The 20323-nt window shown below is 41.3% G+C and overlaps 1 protein-coding gene across 1 annotated transcript in view; it reads left to right on the plus strand.

The window, feature by feature from the left end:
• Positions 1-13421, plus strand: part of FAT4 (FAT atypical cadherin 4) — a 95030-nt gene extending 81609 nt beyond the window's left edge. The window contains exons 14-17 of the mRNA XM_086611973.1: positions 881-1005; positions 2151-2368; positions 7090-7351; positions 11545-13421. Coding sequence (XP_086468099.1) covers positions 881-1005; positions 2151-2368; positions 7090-7351; positions 11545-13421 — 2482 coding nt within the window. The remainder of the gene's footprint in view (positions 1-880; positions 1006-2150; positions 2369-7089; positions 7352-11544) is intronic.
• The last annotated feature ends 6902 nt before the right edge of the window (positions 13422-20323 follow it).

Raw genomic sequence — 20323 nt, forward strand, 5'->3', positions numbered from 1 at the left:
CTGCTATATATGGTATCGAATGGACCGCATTTACATTAAAGAAAGCAGTCATGAGAGTCAGATGCTGTTCCATTCAGACACCTTCAGATATTTCTTGTAAAAAAAAATGACTGTAGAGTTTATTGTAAAGTGTGAAAAATGTAAGAAGGAAGTGAATTTGGATGAAAGGTTCATGAAAGATTACAGAGGCTTCAAAAAAGCAACATCATTACATTTCTATTGCCATTTATTATTAATGTTGCTTTGCGGGCTGAAATAGAGTAGCCCTGTTATTGTGTTTCTTTATCAATTCCACCTGAGTTTGACTGTTTGCTCACCCTCTACTCCCTCTTATTTCTTTTTAATCCACAGTGTCTGTTCTATCACTTTGCCTCTCAGGTATCAGTGAATTTCCCTCGTATCCTCCGAGTGGTCTTTCAGAAATGATGGACTATCTGATTCTCTTTGTTTTTCCCATCTCAGTATCAGAAGTCACAGTTGTAGCAATAACGTCAGTCTTTCACCCAAATTTGCTAGCTCACCCTTTCTCTGTCAAGCCCCGAGTTTGCGCTGTTTGTTGTGGTATGAAGTTGCTGGAGCTCTGCAGTGTAAAAAGCATCTAAAAGAGTTTCTTATTCTCTTGTGTAACAGATAATAGCCATTTCACTGTCTCTGAATTCCTTTCTCTTTCCTAAGACTATTATAAGACTATTATAACTTGATACTGGAAATGGATATTGTTTGGAAACATGAGCTGTCTATGAAGAAGAGCCTCTCCATTTTGCAGTCTCTGGCAAGAAGAAAGGGAGTATCATTCAAACACAGGACTCTTCCCAGCATGAGTGTTCTGCTTTTTTATGTGCTTGTGTTCTTCAGCATCTACTTTCCTGACTCATTCCAGGTGTCCCAGACTGGAAGGCGCTTGCACAACTAGCCCCTGCCAACATGGTGGCACCTGTGTTGATCGCTGGTCGTGGCAGCAGTGTCACTGCAAAGATGGACTGACGGGAAAGCACTGTGAAAAATGTATGGAGCAGGTTTTACTGTTTTTCTCTTTAATGTGCACCTAACTATGGTTTAACCAAATTCCATTAGGAGTTTCTTTTCAGGGGCATGGGGTAATGAATCTTATAAAATAACAAAAACAAGCAGCATGCTTGCCTCTTAAATAATTTTGAAGGAAAGGTTCACAATGGACTATTGTCCTTTCATGAGCTAAAAATAGCAACAAGTTATATATATATATGTAATGTTTTCTGGTCTGTATATCACGTTTCAGGTAACTTGCACTCATTTAAAACTACTGCTTCCCAATAATGTATAATCAGTAACTAAAATAAAGCTATCCCAAAGGAGGGATTTGTCCTCTGTGAGGAGGTAAGAGAGTAAGGGAAAACCCTTCCCTTCCCTTCACATAAACATTGTGTGCATGTGCTTATGGCTTCTCTGAACTGTAGGCCTTTTTATCAAATGACCGTCAGATTATAGGAAAGAAAATATGGTTAATGTAAATAAAAGCAAGCCATTTGCACTCTGGGGTTGTTAACTCACGTATGGATAGCTCTCTAAATCAATATGGGATTGTCTAGGAGACCAAAGTGATTTACTTCCATGTTGTTGTAGTATAATGGCTGGGCTTTGTTTTCTTACATGTCCCATTATTGTTTAGCTGATTTATATGCTTTTATTGCACTGGTTTACAAAAGAATTTAGCCATAATTTTAACAGCATTTGGTAGTCAGTGCTCTGCCATTTTTTATTCTTTTTTTTTTACGCCGTAACAAATAGTCATTATCTCTGCCCTGAAGAGCTCAGAGTTCAATATATCATGAAACCCTGCTTGCAGTAATGGAAACAGTAACATCCCTGGGAAGGAATTACGGTTCCAAGAGCCAAATTTTTTTTCCCTACTCCCTCACTTGTTCCCTAGCAAATTTTAATTTACTGTTGACTAATAGCAGCGGTAAATTACCAGCACACTCCCACTCTCAAACACACATTCTGGTTGAAGCCAAAGAATAGAAGGGCTGAGATTGCCCTTCACTCCTGCTGTCCCCCCTGACCAGCTCTGAACTTGATCCCTGCTCTGAAAGAAAATGGTCATGATTAGGCAGATGATCACTATAGCTGTAATGAGCTGCATACTCAGTACTTCCCCGTCCTTGTCCCAGATATTACTGCCGACACTGCCTTATCGCTAGAAGGCAAAGGACGACTCGACTACCACATGAGCCCAAACAAGAAGCGAGAATACATGATGAGACACGGCACTCGAGGCGCCGGCCTGGGACCCCTGAACGTGGACCGCTTGGAAGTGAAGTTCAGGACAAGAAGCGAGAACGGCGTTTTAGTTCACGTCCAGGAAAGCAGCAACTTCACTACTGTGAAGGTAAGATTACGGCTAATGCTGAGTTTCAGTTGATTGGACTGCCTTATGCATGGTGATCAAAATCACGTTTTTCCATTACTCTTGCTGTTTCCTTTGTAAAATATTAGGTCTTTAACTGAGGCTAGGCACTGCTCCAGTATCATTCGTCTTCTCAGCAATTCCCTTGCTATTTGCCAAGGTATCAGAAGATCTTGATGCTTTTGTATCTAATCAGTTTTGTCTAGACTCCAAATAGTGACTGTTTTAAGGCAGCAAGAACAGTACTTATTGCCATATTTGTTATCATCGTTAAGTTACACTCTACAGAACAAATTGTTTCGTTATTGGCCTTTTATCTTCTGATTTTTCGGGCGTTGAACCCAGACCCTCCTTAAGCTAGCAGACAATTGCCAAAAAGTTTTCATTAATTCCTACTAGCATGGCTCATGCTTCTCAAACTGGGAAGCGAGTGATAACTTGAACTCGTGAGGTTACCCGTAGATTGATGTCAATATCAAATTATTTTGAGATACGTAGCTGAATTAATGCTTCAAATGCCATACAGTTTTGGGTTTTTCCCCAAAGCATTTATTGCTGCAGAAGTTACCTTTCTCAAGAGAAAGCGATGGTTCAGTTCCTGGCTATGACTCAGTCCATTTACTCATAACTCTAAATGAGTACAGCAGTGATGCTGGCAAGCCCCTTTATTGGGTTGGTGTAAGCTCCAAGTTTCCTTGGCTGCTGTAAGGCTTTCCAAGTTTTTTTTCCCTGACTTTTAAAGAAACTCATACAGAAATTCACACTTTCTAAGCTTCAGCCCTGTGGATATTCTCCACCTGCCTGATCAGAGGTACAGAGCTTTCCTGACACACCGGCTGCATTTAGGAAGCAAGTCTGCGTTAATTCCCTGGTGTATGCTTTTACCACATCGTTTGATAGGAAGTTTCTGCCTCAGTCATGTTAGCAGATAAGATCTCATTATTTTAAGCCCTGGAGAGAAAAAAAAAACAAATACTACCTTTTTCTGCTGAGTAGAATTTGCTAGGTCAGCTCTACAAGCATTATTTAAAAAAAAAAAAAGAAAAAGAGAGTTGCCGTTCCTGGCTGAAAGCACAAGTGGTGTGTTTATGCAAACACTCTTATTATTGTTAATATCGGTGAAGTTATACAAGCAAGCAGAGGGCGTCAAGTCCCAGACCCAGCTGTGCAAGGGCAAAGAGCGGAGGTTTGCCTAGTAACAGATGCAGCAGTTTAAGGAAGGAGGGGTAACATCACTGTACCGATTGTTGCCCAAAACTTCCCAGATGATGCTAGTTAATAAAACTGTAGTAATTTAACCACGGTTAGTACAGCATGGCTTCTGCACCACCGCTCATACCCAGAGTAGGTATCACAACGAGCGCTTCCCTCGGCAGTGGCCCAAGATGTCATGAAGCCAACCCACATGTAGGGCTCCCTGGCATCTCAGCCCACTCCTGGTGCAGATGATGAGCTTTAGGGACTTTTACTTGTTTACAACTCTCTTGTAAGCCTTCAAAACAGACAATTTTATGAATTGATTTTTGAGTCTTTTAATATGCTTGTTATCCAAAGGGTAAGCATTGAAAGAAAACCTGCCGTGTGTTTTTTAATATTAAACTGTGCCAGGGAAAAGCTACTAGTCCTGTGGCTACTTCCATGTCTCCACATTTTTCCTCTTGTAGTTAACTGGTTTGGGTGTAGATGGGATTGGGGTAAAAGTAGAGAAAAGGTAATTAATCAAACCCTCTGAGATTGTGAGCAGCTGGTTCACTAAATCATGGATGTAAGCTCAAAAGAACACAAGAGAAGCATTTATGATATAAAGGGTTCCTCAATCCAGGAAAGATATGAAAACTAGCAGATTAAATTAAACAATTTTCAAATTCAGATGGAAAATGCACACCCCCCCCCCCCCCCAAAAAAAAAAAAAAAGAGGGTAGGGGATTTGTTATTAGTGAAGCTCTTTGTCACAGCTTATTTCCTACAAATAATATATGTTGCAACTAATTTAGTTAGAAGTAATGGGATAAATACAGCCGGTTAAAGGTGAAATTGCCTGCCTTGTGTTAGCTGAAAATCCCATTTGAAATCAGATTAAATTAGTTTGACCGTAGCTCTAAGATCTATGAATTGTACGGGTAGAGAACGTGGATTATGTGTTACCTGTATGAGCTAACATATGCATACGTTAGGGTGGTGAGACACTGGAACAAGTTGCCCAGAGAAGTTGTGGATGCCTCATCATGGGAAGTGTTCCAAGTCAGGTTGGATAGGGCTTGGAGCAACCTGATCTAGGGGAAGTTGTCCCTGCCTGTGGCTGGGGCAGCGGACTAGATATCTTTAAAGGTCCCTTCCCACCCAAACCGTTCTGTGATTCTATGCACATATTGAGTTGCAGGAATAAATCAGAACATAACTCCTTTAAATGATATCTCATCCAGTGGGCTATAAATCTGTGAAGGCTAGTGCTCACATTTAAGACAAATAAGAAGCAATTTGTTCAGTAAAGGAGACTCAGAATATTAGTGAAGTTGAATCATCCTTGTAGTTAGGAATGTGTTTGCTTTAGTGGTTCATTCTTTTCATTATATTCTACTTGTCAGTTGCTTTGCCATGTAAATAAAACCCAGAAATGGGTGTTACTCAATACTGTCAGCAGCATTTGTTTCAAATTTAGAAATATGTTGTGCTTCAAGGAACCGAGAAGAGCATTCCTTATTTTTTCCTGGGTGAAGAAGTCATGGACTAGTCTTGTCTCTGGAAATTTTATTTTCCAAATGCCACTAGTATGTTATTTATGAGTGTGTTAGCATTAGTCACATGCAATTTTAAAGGAACAGAAAGAGAGCTAAAGAGTCATACATCAGTATGGAAAATATCAGTTGCTGACAGGTAAATCATTCTAAAATTCTTCTCTAATGTGGAATTAAAAGTTATGATTCTGTACTTAGTCCTCCTGTAAGTTTAAAAGATATTATCTGATACTGTATATTTCCATTGGTTTACATAAAGAAGAAAATACAAGGCAGTATTGTCATGGAGCATAAAAGACAAATTTAAGACTAACAAACCAGTTACAGGTTACAGACATAAATGTGTGTATATATTCTGCCCAGTTAATCATTTTATGAATACTTTTGATTGTGGCAAATGGTATTTATTATGTTACAATCGTCTGTGTGACTGCATTTCCACATGGGGGATTTTCTTTGTGCTGTGGGATAGCTTAGGTGTATGCCACTTGTGTTTGCCAGTAACAAAGGCATCCTATCTCTGAGGAGCAGCTTTATCGAAGAGTCCCTCAATACATTTTCAAATAGCCCAAATTATTGCATGTATAAATAAAGTGCGTGCACACATTAACCATTGTATTTCGTGATCCAAATGGAATACGTGCTAGCTATGTTCGGTTCAGGCTGCTGCCAAGACATGAGCGTGGTCTTACAGCCGTATTAAAGCTGATCTGTATGAACAAAGTCCTCAGCTTGCATCACTAAAGAAGTAAATCCAGAGCATTTAACAGTTTCTGGAAACGAGAGCAGCATTCTTGTAGCCAGTGTGTCACCTCACAGTTCTTCCCAGGTGAACATTATTTTTCCTGGAACAAAGCACACAAGGCTTAGAGAGCTTTCAACAAACCTGGGGCTTCGACCTTTCCTGGACTATGCGGGTGCACGTTCTGCACGCTCATGTTACAGGTCACGGACCGACCGAGCTGCGGCGAGGAACATGGGAGGGAAAACAGTCATCTTATTTAACATGTAGGACCAAACGTGCAGAGTATGGAAGGAAACTTGCAACGGGTTGCAGAGCTGCCCTATATGAGCTGTACTCAAGGCTGTATGCCCTTAGGAGGTCAGCCGATATGCCCGACTCCTGTGCTTTTTTTTTTTTTTAAACTCCTATATCTTAAATGCAGAATTTGCACTGACCTCATTTTGAGATCATTTAATATTGAGCTAAGAGGAGGTTTGAAATCCTGCATCTCGTGATTCAGTAGAATTGCGAGGCGTCATTCCTAGAGGAAAAGCCGATGAATTTTTCATGGAATTTGAGAGTACCTTTTTTTTTTTCCTCACAGCTCACAAGTTGAAAAGCAGTTTGCTCAAGTAAGCACCATTGGAAAATTCTCACAAAATAATACACGTTGCAACTCTTCAGAAAGGTTTCTAAAATACAACTATTTTTCTGGAAAATGCAAATTCACAGCAAATCCATATAGGAAATGGGAATCTTGTTCAAGTCCTGCTGTGCCATATGTATTCCCACTATGTCATAATGAAAGCTAGATGCAAATTTTTTGGGCAAGGACAACATCTGTTTACTCTGCAAAGCATTTTCCACGCTTGCATTGAAGAAAGAGGAAGAATTATTCTTATATTGGTCAAAATGTTTTGCCATGTGCTTGCCCTATCACTGGCCTCTCAATAGGTTTTTCTCTTATGAGATGAGCCAGTGAATGAGTGGATGGCAGTTCTAAGTTTTACACAGATGCAATGATGTACTTAATTGCAGCCAAATTTTTAGTACTAAATAATTATAATGCATTTTTAGTACAAAACAATTTTTCAGGGAAAAAAAATATACCCAAGCTTCCTGTTACAGCCAAAGCCGCGTGTTACTATAGTTGCACTCAATAAATGTTACATTGGTTATGTGTGTATAGGAGTGGTTACGTGTGTATCATTTTAAAATTATGCATTTTGTATTCTTCTGAACAGATAAAAGGTGGGAAAGTGCATTATGTATCCGATGCTGGAATTGCTGGGAAAGTGGAAAGGAATATCCCAGAAGTGTACGCTGCGGATGGCCAGTGGCATTCGGTACTCATTGAGAAGAACAGGTCTGCTACTATCTTGTCAGTCGACAAGACTCATAGCCGAGAAATTCTCCACGCCACGCAGGACTTTGGTGGACTAAACGTTCTTACCATTTCTTTGGGAGGGATCCCATCCAGCCAACCTTTCAAGAGCATTGTTGCAGGTAATTTTCTTTTTTTTTTTTTTTTTTTAAATATAGTGCACATAAGCAGATTTGAGCAGACAAAGGGTCTCTATTTGCTTAAAGGTTGCAGAGTGTACTGTAATTCTTTATTAGTAACTAATATACATCTGTGCTTTGCCAGGAAAACTGCATATTGAATGAGTAAGGATTGCAGACTTTGTTCCTTCAAAGAACGCTGCAGCCTTGTTTCCAAAGCAGGCACTCCATCTGCAGGGCTTTTTTTTTGGTGGAAGGGTTTGCTTACTTGTGTGTCAGTCAGTCATTATAATTTTGTTATGCTAATAGAGAAGAAAGGAGCTATTCTTCACCTGCATCAGAATCTGGAAAATCAAGGCAAATCTTTTACTTGGGCAAAAATGCTGAACGAGAACTTTATCTGTGTAGGGGTTTGGTAAATACTGCAGGATTTAGCCTGTTTTTAATATGATTACAATTATCTTCTGAAACTCCAACTTCTTCCTGCTTTATCCTGCTGTCAAATGAAGAATAGGATTTATTTCTGAGCAACAGAAACCAAGGACAATGAGGAACCACCCTCTGACCAAAATCTGGCTGTTAAGAAGTGAATCAGTCTCCCTTAAGAGTTAAAGCAACTGTATTAGAGCCTGGCAAAAGAAGTAGATAACATATATTTGATATCATTCCCCTAGTGATAAGTAAAGATGGAAGTGATTTTTTAGCTCCAAACTGTGAGATACTCCAGACAACGCAGACATAGGTTGCACAGAGTTTTTGTATTGAAAAATCTTCCCGACTTCAAGAATTGTGACCAGATAAAGGATCTTTGAGTGGAGTAAATTCACACTTCACATTTGTGTATTGTGGATTTGTATGAAATGCAGGATGAAATCATATGAATGCTATGCTTACCTTTACCATTTTTACATGTCTATTTTATGAGCAGTGTATGCATGGAGAAGTCAGAGGCTTTTAGGAAAGCTGGAACAAAGGAAATTAAGGACGCTAAAATCTCACCACTGCCTGATGCTGTGGCAGACAAATTAGGAATGTCTGGCTTCCATTAGGAATACACAATCCAAAATCTCTTATTCATATGATTTGGTTTTGTTTTAATATTGGATTACATTGTGTACAACATACCAAGGATTTCCAAGGGGGAGGTATAAAACTCTGCATGAACTCAGAGACTCAAAAATATCTGCGGTACTATTAAAGGCAGACAAAAACTTAGGCGGGTGACAATCCCGGGGCTGTGAAGCTGGTATATCCAATAACAATTTCAAACCCGGTTGGACCTGACAAAATCATGATCACTGTTTATCACATCACTGTTGCAAGGGACCACCAAGCATGCGGCAAGGTAATTGTCCATTTTGCTTGAGCTCCTACCTGAACCTAAATCCTCAATTTCCTCTTTATTTGGGAATGTAAAAACAGGAGAAAATGAAAATGTAAGTAACGCTGAAAGAAAATACCTCCCTGTCAGAGTGGAAATAATACAGAAACAGCATGCTTGCAAAATAGAAGGCTCCTTCGTGTCCCTTTTCACAACATGACTTGCATCTCTTGGTGAAGCATATTTGATGTTGATACCCACTTGTATTCATTTCTGACATAGGTGGGGGTTCAAATTTTAGAATAACATACTTCGAAGATTTTAAATCTGTAATATCACCTCATACAGCGTGAGTGTATTTACTATTTCATGACAGAGTAAATATTCATAACATTTATCTCTGTTTATCTACCCATTTTTACAGAGATTTCCACAATTATTCACAAAGTTATCGTTCATAGTGGCTGTTCTTCCATTCCAGCAATATGTTTGCAGAAATGAATCTTTCTCTGACGCTACTAATGCACGGAAAATTTGTTCCAGTTTGTTCTTTTACCCAAGCACCATGCTTCAGAACTGAGCACAGGCACTTTCCTTCTCCTTGTAGATTGTTTTTTGTGATAATAGCTGATAAATTTTGTCTGGAATAATATCTTCCTGTAAACCTGTCACCACGCACGGCATCCCAAGGACAGTCCATCAGAAGTTAAGGAGAAATAAACACGTTTCTTACAGCAACCGCACACATGGACGCTGAGAGCGTGACTTACAAATGCACCTCTGCGTACTGTTTTGTCTCAGCTCCGAGTAGGAGTCAGCATAAAGTTGTGCTATCCTAAAACCTTGCAGAAAGGATTAAGTCTTGGGAACACAGAGAATTATGAGGTTGGCAAAAGGCTGGATTTTTCCTGCGACCTCACGTACAACTGCTGCACAAAGGCTGGGGATAATCCCATCTCGCTGGGCTCTCACAGCACTGAAACTCGGCGGCACCACTGACAGGGTTAGCTCTACAACCAAGCTATGGGAAGTCTGGGAAAAGGCCACTCAAAATTCAGAGACATAAAAGTATTGCCATGATTTTAGGAGACAGTAAGACAGGAGGCTTAGCTCCGAAGCAAATGTTTTCTGCTAGCACAGCCCAGCCAGCTGCGCGCAGGTTTCTCTGTGCAGATGATAAGAAGCTTTAGAAATTTGGGAAAATTAGGAAACAAAAAACGTTTAAGTATGTTGAATGAAGTCGTTAGAAGAAATATTTGTTCAAATTCATTTTAAAGACGTTAAATAGAATTGATGTTTCCCTATGGTAACCGTTTGAATTCTTGGCTTCTTCACTGAACAATGGAGCCTTTCATTTAGCTTCAGTGAAATGAGTCTATAAATCGAAAATTGAGTCAGTTTAACAATATATTTTTAGCAAGTGTAGTGTTTCTGCAAAATCCAACCTTTTGCTCATTGCTTAGTAATTTGGAAAAATAATTTTGCTTTGAGGGGAAACTATATTATAATAAAGATCTGAGAATATAACCTCCAAACTTCCTTCGATGAGTCTATTTGTAAGATAAGCACCGGACAATCACACAAGTATCCATTTGCATTGCAAACTTCAGGTCTAATCTGCTCAGTGAGCAGCAGAGTTGAGCCTATGTGTGAGCAGCTGGTTTTTACCCAAAATGCATTTTTTTCATTTCATTTTATATTATGTTTTTTCCTCAATTTGAGCTTTTTTCCCAGTCCCCAAGCTTGAGGTGGATACTTCCTAATTGGACAGTAGTTCCTTCTCCTGTGCAGCCCATAGAATTCTTAACAGCCAGATCAACATTTCAAATTATGTTTAGGCTTCTACTTACAGTTGCTTGTTTTTTCAGATTTAATGGAAGCAATGGATGTGCAAAATGTCTTACAGGCCTTCTAGAAAGCATGATATGTTCATTTCAGCATCTTAATTGCAGAGTTTGGTACATTTTATTTACTCCCCCAAGAATGTCTTCATTGCTTTGAGATCTTAGTGTTGAAGTTAAAAACCATGGTCTGTTTCTGAATTCTTATTTGGCAGACTTAAAAGAACCCAGATTTTTTGGTATCGTTTATGTAAGTGCCATGCATGTATCTTCAGAGAAATTGCTTAATTAGTTTCTTATCTTTTATCTCCATTTCTATGCACAGCTTAGATGTGAAAATCAGTAGTTTTAAGGTACACTTGTAGAAGTTACATCAGAAGCTCCAGGCATGATCAGCCTTTACTCAATCTTGTTCTGCTTGAAAGTAGATTTCAGTTCTTATCTAATATGAACCCCCCAAAATTATCAAAAGTTTCTGAACAAAATAGTTATTACAATGTGAGACGAAATATTAAAAAGAAGCAACAAAATATTACTTACACCTGAGCCTAAATGATTTAGTGCAGATTGTCAGGTACTGAAACCCCTGTGAGTGGGCCATCCTTCTAGTGAAATAAGTGGTTCCTTAAACGTTACACCATTATGGTTAATATCACACATATTTGTACATTAATCACAAGGCAAGGTAAAAATGGGGAGAAGCAACTGTAAGCTCAGTACACGTAAGATTCACTTGTGAAAATGTGGAGGCTTAGTGTGTGTAACGGCGTCATTTATCCGGCACGCTGCTTTAGAGCACATCATGAAGTAAGGCTGTCACCTCCATTGCAGCATTTGGTTTTCCATTTTGCTGCTTCTGTGTTTGTGTTTCCCCTTGCATTTTGGGGGGCAGGAGGCATGCTGCACATCTGTCATCTGCTGATCAAAAGGTTTCCCCTTTAGCGTTGATATTGATGCTCAGAGTGTCTTTGGCCTCTGTTGACAGCACATACTCAGTCTTCGGGTCCTGATGTGACTGTTGCTTTTCCTCCTAGGCTTTGATGGCTGCATCTCCTACATCAAGTACGGCGGGGAGAGCCTTCCCTTCGCTGGCAAGCACAGCCTCGCCACTCTCTCCAAAACAGACCCCTCAGTGAAGATCGGCTGCCGCGGCCCCAATGTCTGTGCCAGCAGTCCTTGCTGGGGCGAGCTGATGTGCATCAACCAGTGGTACGCCTACCAGTGCGTCCCACCGGGTGCCTGCGCCTCCAGCCCCTGCCAAAACGGGGGCAGCTGCGAGCCTGGCGTGCACGCTGGCTTCACCTGCAGCTGCCCCGAGGCATACGCAGGACGGACATGCGAGGCGGTGGTGGCGTGCCTGGGGGTCTCATGTGCCCCGGGCCACGAGTGTAGAGCTGCGATCAATGGTGGCCACATCTGCCTCCCGTCCCCGCACCCCGCCGAGCTGTCCCTGCCCCTCTGGGCTGTGCCGGCTATCGTGGGCAGCTGTGCGACGGTCCTGGCGCTGATGGTCCTCAGCCTCATCCTCTGCAACCAGTGCCGAGGAAAGAAGTCGAAAGCCCCGAAAGAGGAGAAGAAAACGAAGGAGAAGAAGAAAAAAGGGAGCGAGAATGTGGCGTTTGATGATCCTGACAACATCCCACCCTATGGCGATGACATGACTGTCAGGAAGCAGCCTGAAGGGAACCCAAAACCCGATATCATCGAAAGAGAAAACCCATATCTCATCTATGACGAAACGGACATCCCGCACGCCACGGAGACAATCCCTAGTGCCCCGCTGGCTTCCCCCGAGCCCGAGATCGAACACTACGACATCGACAATGCCAGCAGCATCGCCCCTTCGGATGCCGACATCATCCAGCACTACAAGCAGTTTCGGAGCCACGCACCCAAGTTCTCCATCCAGAGGCACAGCCCGCTGGGCTTCGCGCGGCAGTCCCCCATGCCCCTGGGAGCCAGCAGCTTGACCTACCAGCCCGCCTATGGGCAGGGCTTGAGGACAACGTCTTTAAGCCACTCGGCGTGCCCTACTCCCAATCCCCTGTCTCGGCACAGCCCCGCACCCTTCTCCAAATCCTCGACTTTCTACAGGCACAGCCCGGCCAGAGAGCTGCACCTCGCCATAAGGGAAGGGAGCCCGCTGGAGATGCACAACGATGTTTGCCAGCCTGGCATTTTTAACTACGCCACTCGGCTAGGGAGGAGAAGTAAGAGTCCACAGACCATGGCGAGCCATGGTTCCCGACCGGGAAGCCGTCTGAAGCAGCCCATTGGGCAGATCCCTCTGGAGACTGCTCCTCCGGTGGGGCTGTCCATCGAAGAGGTGGAGAGACTGAACACCCCTCGCCCCAGAAACCCCAGCATCTGCAGTGCAGACCATGGCCGGTCCTCTTCTGAGGAGGACTGCAGAAGACCTCTGTCCCGGACAAGGAACCCGGCCGATGGTATTCCTGCGCCCGAGTCGTCCTCCGACAGCGACTCCCACGAGTCCTTCACCTGCTCGGAGATGGAGTACGACAGAGATAAGCCCATAGCCTACACCTCCAGGATGCCCAAGTTATCCCAGGTCAACGAGTCTGACGCGGATGACGAGGACAACTACGGAGCCAGGCTGAAGCCCCGGCGGTACCCTGGCCGCCGAGGCGAGGGGGGGCCGGTGGGGGCGCAGGCGACTGCCACCAATGCAGGGGAGAGCTCCCTGCCTGGGAAGCTGGGGCAGCAAGCGGGAAGCTTCAACTGGGACAACCTCTTGAACTGGGGCCCAGGTTTTGGGCATTATGTGGATGTTTTCAAAGATTTGGCATCACTTCCTGAAAAAACAGCAGCATCAGCAGCAGCGAGTGAAGATAACAAAGGTGGTACAACGAAGCCTGTTTCCAAGGACGGGGAAGCAGAACAGTATGTATAGGCTTTATCTCCTGGTATTGGCACAATGCAAAGCCATGGGGACTGGTCAAACCATTGTATGGTTGTCGAAAAGCAAAGGTCAGCGTTCAAACCCCGGGCCGGTTTTGTTGGAGGAGACTTTAAAAATAATAACCATGATGCTGCTGAAAGGAACTTAAAACGTTTTTTAATTTAATTATGCTTGGATGAATTTATTTCTCCTGCATGCGTTGTATTTGAAAACAAGATATTCGGCATGCAGCCTTTGAAAAGGGTTTCCTATTTACCGTTGTTTGGTTTGTGATTCTTAAATTAATAATGCTTTGTTCTGAAAATGAACTAATTTTTTTTTTTAATTGTGAAGGATGTGCGTATTGTCTCCAGCTACTAACATGTTTTTACGATGCAAGAGTATTGAGGATTTAATTTTCCTTAAGAAGCACATGGAAGAAGGATGATGAATGAAGGAATTCTGGTAGTAAGGTGTCTCAGAAAACAGTTACCATATTCTGCAGTTGCTCATGTGTAACTTTATGGATTAAATCAGCTTGAATAATTGCTGGCAACAGTGCTGTAAGTCTTATTCCATACAAGAGGTGCTAGAAGCAGCTCAAGCTAGTCAGCACTTTAGGAGTTTTTTTCTTTTCAACTTGTTTATTTGTTTGTTTGGGGTTTTTTTCCTTCCTCCCCCACCTTTTTTGTTTGTTTGTTTGTTTTGACAAAGTTGTGTGAGAGCTTCTGAATCTCTATGAAATATTTGGGGATGCTTAACCCCAGTCCCTGCCCTTCCCGTCAGTGCTCCCAGCGGGAGGGGAGCGATTGCGGTTTCTTAGCCCAGCCAAGGAACCTGGCTCATGGCTCAAGGGGAGCGAGGGAAAAACCCCTCAGTTTCCACATCTCTTGGCCTCTCATCGCGGCTGCGCTGCTGCTGCGGTCTGTGCTTCTCCCCACCTTTCATTTTCCCATTTGTGCTCTGGAAAGGGAGGAAAAACACTTCCTCTTCCTCACCTACCTCACAGGGGGTGTTGTGAGGACTAATTAGTTAACTCGTCTGAAGTGCTTAGACATTATAAAGCACTATAATAAGTATTATCATAATAATTATTAAAGCACTGCCTAGCCTTTGTGACCTTGGAGTGGCATTTTCTGCATTATATGATTTTTCTATGATGGAAACTTTGAAGAATTATTTATTGTATAGAAAATTACTGCACTCTAGCATTTTGGAGTGGATATGAGGGAAAACTACTTGTAGATTCATTAATGTAGCTTACTGTTTGTCCTGAATTCCCTAAAGTTTTAGGTAAAGTAGAACTTCGCAAAGTCCTTACATCTTCATGCAGATCTGATGAACCTATCGTACTGTGTAAAAACTTCAATTTTTTTTTTTTTTTTTTACCTAAGCTGTGTTTTTATATCAATATTTTCCTATGCTGAATAGTTTTCTTACTTTCAGGGAAGGTAAGAAAAATACTTTTTTTACATTTGTTACTTATGTAACATCCATATTTTTCACATTTTGATAAAATTGTAACATACTGTATGCTTTCTACCTGTAAATGCCAATAATAGAATTAAAATATTTATTTAAAATCTTTAGTGTGTGTTATTGGAAGCCTTTCGCCTTTTCTCTCTCTCTAGTTTCCACTCTTTGATCTTCACTTTTATTAGCTTTTTATTCAGTAAATGGGTTTTAATCGGCAAGGTCATGATGTAAAATTACTTATTCTGAATTCATTCACAGTGAAGACCACACTGTTATCACTGTGGAAATTAAATTAATCTCTCTGCAGAGGGGCAGTACAAGCCCAATGCCCTTGAAGTTCCAGTGTGATTGTCCCTTACAAAGGGATGAATTTCACCACGGGTGAGAGAAGCATTCAGCATATCCCTCTTATATTCCGTGAGTGACCTTGATATGATCGGAAGACAGCAGACTTCACCTATCTTGGGAAAATGGAGAAGAGATGGTACTTTGACTTTTTTGAGCTTAAGATAACATCAAAAAGTACCAAATCTATATTCAGATTTTCTAATAACGTATTAAAACTGTATTTTAGTTCATAGGGGTGTATTAGTAGCAACTGGTTTTACATTTGTTAACGGAGCCTTCCACCTCCGCTCAAAGCTGAGGTTTTGCGTTACATTGGTAGTTAGTGTGAGAACAAGAGCTTTCTTTAATAAAGCAGCAGTTGAACAATAAATAACTGCATTCTTGTGTATTTATAAGAGAGTAAATCAAACTTAGGCAACTTCTTGGAGAATGCAGAATGAAAAAGTTAAGACTGCAGGCAAGAGGTGAGTTCTGAGGTTATACTTTGACCTTAGTGGTACTTTGTTTAAAGAACTTAAGAAAAGAATAACAATTTGAGGTTTTTTTGTCTGTTGCTTGTTTGTTTTAGAGTTTTTTGGTCAGTTTGTCTCAGAACTGGCAATGAGGAACCGACTCTTTTTGGCTAAAAATGCTGCCAGCTCCATCTTGCCCTACAGAAGTGAAAAGATAATGAGCCAAAGTAGTCCACGTTTCTACCTGAGTAGTTTCATCTGAAATAACAAGAGATCCACAAATTATTTCAGAGTTTGAGAAGCTGCTGTAATTAAGCATCTGTTAAAAAGCTGTATGTTTAGTTTGAATATTATCCTTTAATACAAACTGTACCACATCCAAGCGGTGATTTTAATAACACATGAAAACTTTCACGAATGAAATCTTTTAAATGTAACACCAAACATATTGAGAACTGCGTTATGCCAGCTAAGCATTCTGAGATTATTAAAAAATTTTGTTAAAGGAAAATAATATGCAGCGTGGACTTACAAAAAATTTATGTCGTAACTTTAAGGCAGTTTATGGTTTATTGAGTTATAGTGCATTCCTCTAAATTTTGCCACTATGACACACAAAAGTACGTTTTACTGATTTGCTTGTTTCCCTGTTTCTGAAAAGCACAGAGATGTTTTTGACACTTAAACATATGATCCATTTCTGCCTCTCTTTGTTTTTTAAATTCTTTCATGATGAGGATCAGAAAAAGGCTCCAAGTGAATTGTGTGAAACACTCATCCAAAGTTATTCGAGTTGTGAGGAGTGAGCTGCATAATTCCTCTCATTCATGATTGGAACTGCACAGTCCTGTTTCAAGATCTGGACATACTATAAGTCACCAATATATGGAAACGAAAACAGTCTGCACTGCTCACTTCAGTGCACAGGAGCCTCCAAACACATTTTGTGTCAGCAATTTGACTTAGTGACCTATCTTTCTGCTAGTAGCTTGCAGAGAGACACTCCAGTTTCTTTCCCATGGGATGAGGAAGGGAACTTGTGCCACTGTCCACCTTCTTCTAGAGGGCTACAGCTGAACTGTCGTTGCTGTCTCAGATGGGGATGTTTTCTCCTGATGACTAATCAGATGAAAATGGTGATACAGCAGATTTACTCAGCATTCTCTTGTATACCTATGAAAAGGAAAACATAACAGAGTTTTGAAATACTGTAATTTCTGGTAGGGGGATAGATTATTAAAAGAAGTGAAATTTAGATTTGTCTGATTCAAGACTTTCCAATATTTTTCATCAAAGTTATGTAATTTAAAACCCACAATATTACTCTAAAGACACACTACATTAAAAAGTAATGTAAAGTCCCACATTCTGGTCAAAACATCCCCCATTGACAAGCGGGCTATGAGTCCACGCTGCAGACTACAACCTGTGTCAAAGAGTATTGGTTAGCAGTCCAAAATCCAACTGCAGCTGTGTTACTCCTGTCTGGAAATAAGGCAGCTTGGGGTGGCAAGGGGGGGCGGGATCTCTCTGATGCCTTCAAAAACAGAAGACAGAGCTAGACACTCCTCAGAGGTGCACGGCAGAAGGACTAGAGCCATCAGTGGTTGTAAGGTAGGTTCCCATTGGATATGATGGAAACTATTCTGGCAATGGGAGCAGTTAGGTACTGGAAGAGATTGCCCAGCAGTGTTGTGGCATCTCTGTCCCTGGAAATATTCAAAACTTGCTTGGACAACATACCATTGAACCTCATCTAACTTCATAGTTGGCCTTGCTTTGAGTGGAGTGTTGGACCACCTGACCTCCAGTGGTCTCTCTCAATCTGAACGATCCTGTGATTCCAGGTATATCCAGCACCCTCCATTTCCCCTTCCTGATATTAAAATGAATGATACGTGCCTAGGGTACCACTCCTCTAGCACAGATACATTTTTGAATATATTTCCATCAGAATCACGAATAAGGAGTGCAAAGAGTGCCTTGAGCTGGTATCAGCAAATTAACCCAGCTTCCCTACAGCAATTTACTGTTTTTCATTTGTTTCTTCTGTGTAACATTGATCGTATTTAATTTTTGCCAGCTAGCTCCTACAGGTGGTAATCTGAAGTGACCCTGAGATGATGTATTGTGTGCTTTTACTGTTCACTTCCTGGGCTGCTTTGAGAGTACTATCTTTTTTATTGCAAATTATATTTCCAAAGCATAAAATCCAAACGATAATATTATCCTTCAGGGTAAGTATTTAATTTTAAAATGTTGCCATGTAAAGGGCACTTTCTTAACTGAAATCTGTAAGACAGTCCTAATTAATGTTTTCTGGTTTGCGTCTTCTTCTGAAATTTGGTAAGGAGAACAAGGAGAAAAAATCAAGAAAAAAGGTTGCTATTTTTTGAAGTAGGACTGAGGGAAGAAGAAAGTGAAAAGGCTGATCTCTCTGCTTTTTCATGCTAGTATTTTTACTGTTCACACTTTTATCCTTTTCCATGTCCATGTATTCATTCAACAGTCTTTCCTCTGCTCTGTGAAGTCAGTGCTTTGTTCATCCCAATGTGCTCACTTTGGTTTTCTATCAGTAGCACTTAATGGGGATGACTGACAGCACGTGTTCAGGTTGTCAGTGAGCATCACAGCCTGTCTTTTTTTAAAATGTGGATGTTTGCACTCAATTGGCCTTTTTATGAACCTCACCTTTCATTCAGCCAAGCTTTACAATAGTTTTTTCCAGCAAACAAATCCAATTGGATTCTTAGTCATTTTTAAAGCCTTTTCTTTTTTCCACTGACTTCCAGGTTTCATCATCCTTCTGTACTGAGATGATCAGCAGCAGATAAAGTGTTTCTAAGTTAGATTTTGTGTTTAAAAGTACCTTTATTTTTGGCCTTCACAAAGTGAATTTTCAACAGAATCACTCTTCAATTTTATGGTTATTTAGGAGCATGTACAAAAAATAAATAAAAAATAGTGTTGTAATAGTAGGAGACGAATTTCTCAACTTCTAAGCATAAGGGGAAGAGTCTACAAAAGCAGTGCCAGAAAGCTTGGCAACCTGCTAAAACAAAACCACAGGGCACTGCAGTTGATTGCATTCTCCATTGGGAAGAAAATACTGACAAGCCTGTCTATTGCTAATGATGAAAACGTTTAACCAGCTAACGATGAGACGCCCTCAGTAGCGACTGCGTAGGAGCCCTCTCGTGTGCGGTACCTGTCGGACCTGGCCACCTTGTAGGCCTCCACTGGGATCCGCTGCTGGCAGCACCCAAGGCCAGAAGCTCTTACAGCATGCTTTGAGTTTTTCAAGAGCCTGAACTGAGGGCAAGTTCAAAAGTAATACTAACTTTTGCCTTAGATCAAAGTGAAGGGCTGGTTTCCAAGGGCCGCTCTGAAGTAATTCCACATGAATGACCATAATCTGTTCCTCTAATTTGCCATTTACTGGTGGGGAAGCAAAAGGCTTTCAGTCTTTAGTTCCAAGAAAATATTTTGTTTGGGGGATGGATGCGATTTTCAGAAGTTTCCACCAACTTGGCTCCAGCTGCTCAAGCCCTTTTTCAGCTCAGAACTTGTAAAGGACTGGTTATGGGAAGACCCTGCATGGTGCCTTGCGCCAGTCAAACAGCAACACGCTCTGCCTGTTCTTCATGGTTGTTACGGATCATACTGTGGTGGCTTGCAGCTCTGCAGCATCCCATATCTTACACAATCTTCCTGCTTCTGTGCTTTCAACGCGGGGCACCATGCAGGAGCTGATTCAAGACCTTCCAATAGGCAAAATGAGGATTCAGCAAGATGTTCCTTTCTCCCTTCCTTTACAACTGGAAAGCACAACTAGCAATGGATAGAGAACGAGTAGAAATGGCTCCTCCTAACCAGGCGTAAACAGGAATGCTAAAGTAAATGCATTTAACTTGAATTTAAATCCTTTTAGAGGGAGCATTTTCAGGGAGCCATCAAACAACATCAGCTAGAAGAAAACAAAGACAAAAGCCTCACATCCGAAAATTTGTTTTGTTCAGGACAAATGAACGGCATACTGATTCAAGCCGAAATCATTACAGTCTTTCTAGACTTCTGCCTGAGCCCCAAGGACAACGTGTGATATTGCAGATAACTCACATGTTGTGTCAACTACTGTGTTAAAATTGTCAAGAGAAGGAAATGAGGTAGCTTAGGTGGAAATCATAAAACGGTAGCAATGGAGGATCAGAAACTTCGGTGTGAAAAGATGTGCCAGGCTGAAAAGGCACAAGTAAAAGAGAAAATGGAGGGAGAAGCACCAGAGCATAGAATACTGTGATGGAATGAAAATTTTTTATTTTTTTCCCAAGGAACTCCACTCTCATCAAACACCCTCATTGCCACAATCAATATACACCGGGGAACAGTTCAGGTGTGATCAGCAACTATTGCGTAGCCTGAAAAAAAACATCAACAGAAACTCTCTTTACAAAGGAGGATGATTTTATGCACATGTGTAAGTTGGTGTGTACACATAGCTACGTGTGTGTAGACATAGACATTCAGGGACACGCTTTCCATATGGCAATTAATACCTTGCAAATTCCCTGGCGAGACTCCATGATTGGGAAACAGATTAGCAACCTCTCTCCCCCAGCAATAAAAAACCAAGCCACT

Source organism: Tauraco erythrolophus, chromosome 5, assembly GCF_009769465.1.
Source record: "Tauraco erythrolophus isolate bTauEry1 chromosome 5, bTauEry1.pri, whole genome shotgun sequence".
Classification (NCBI taxonomy): Eukaryota; Metazoa; Chordata; class Aves; order Musophagiformes; family Musophagidae; genus Tauraco; species Tauraco erythrolophus.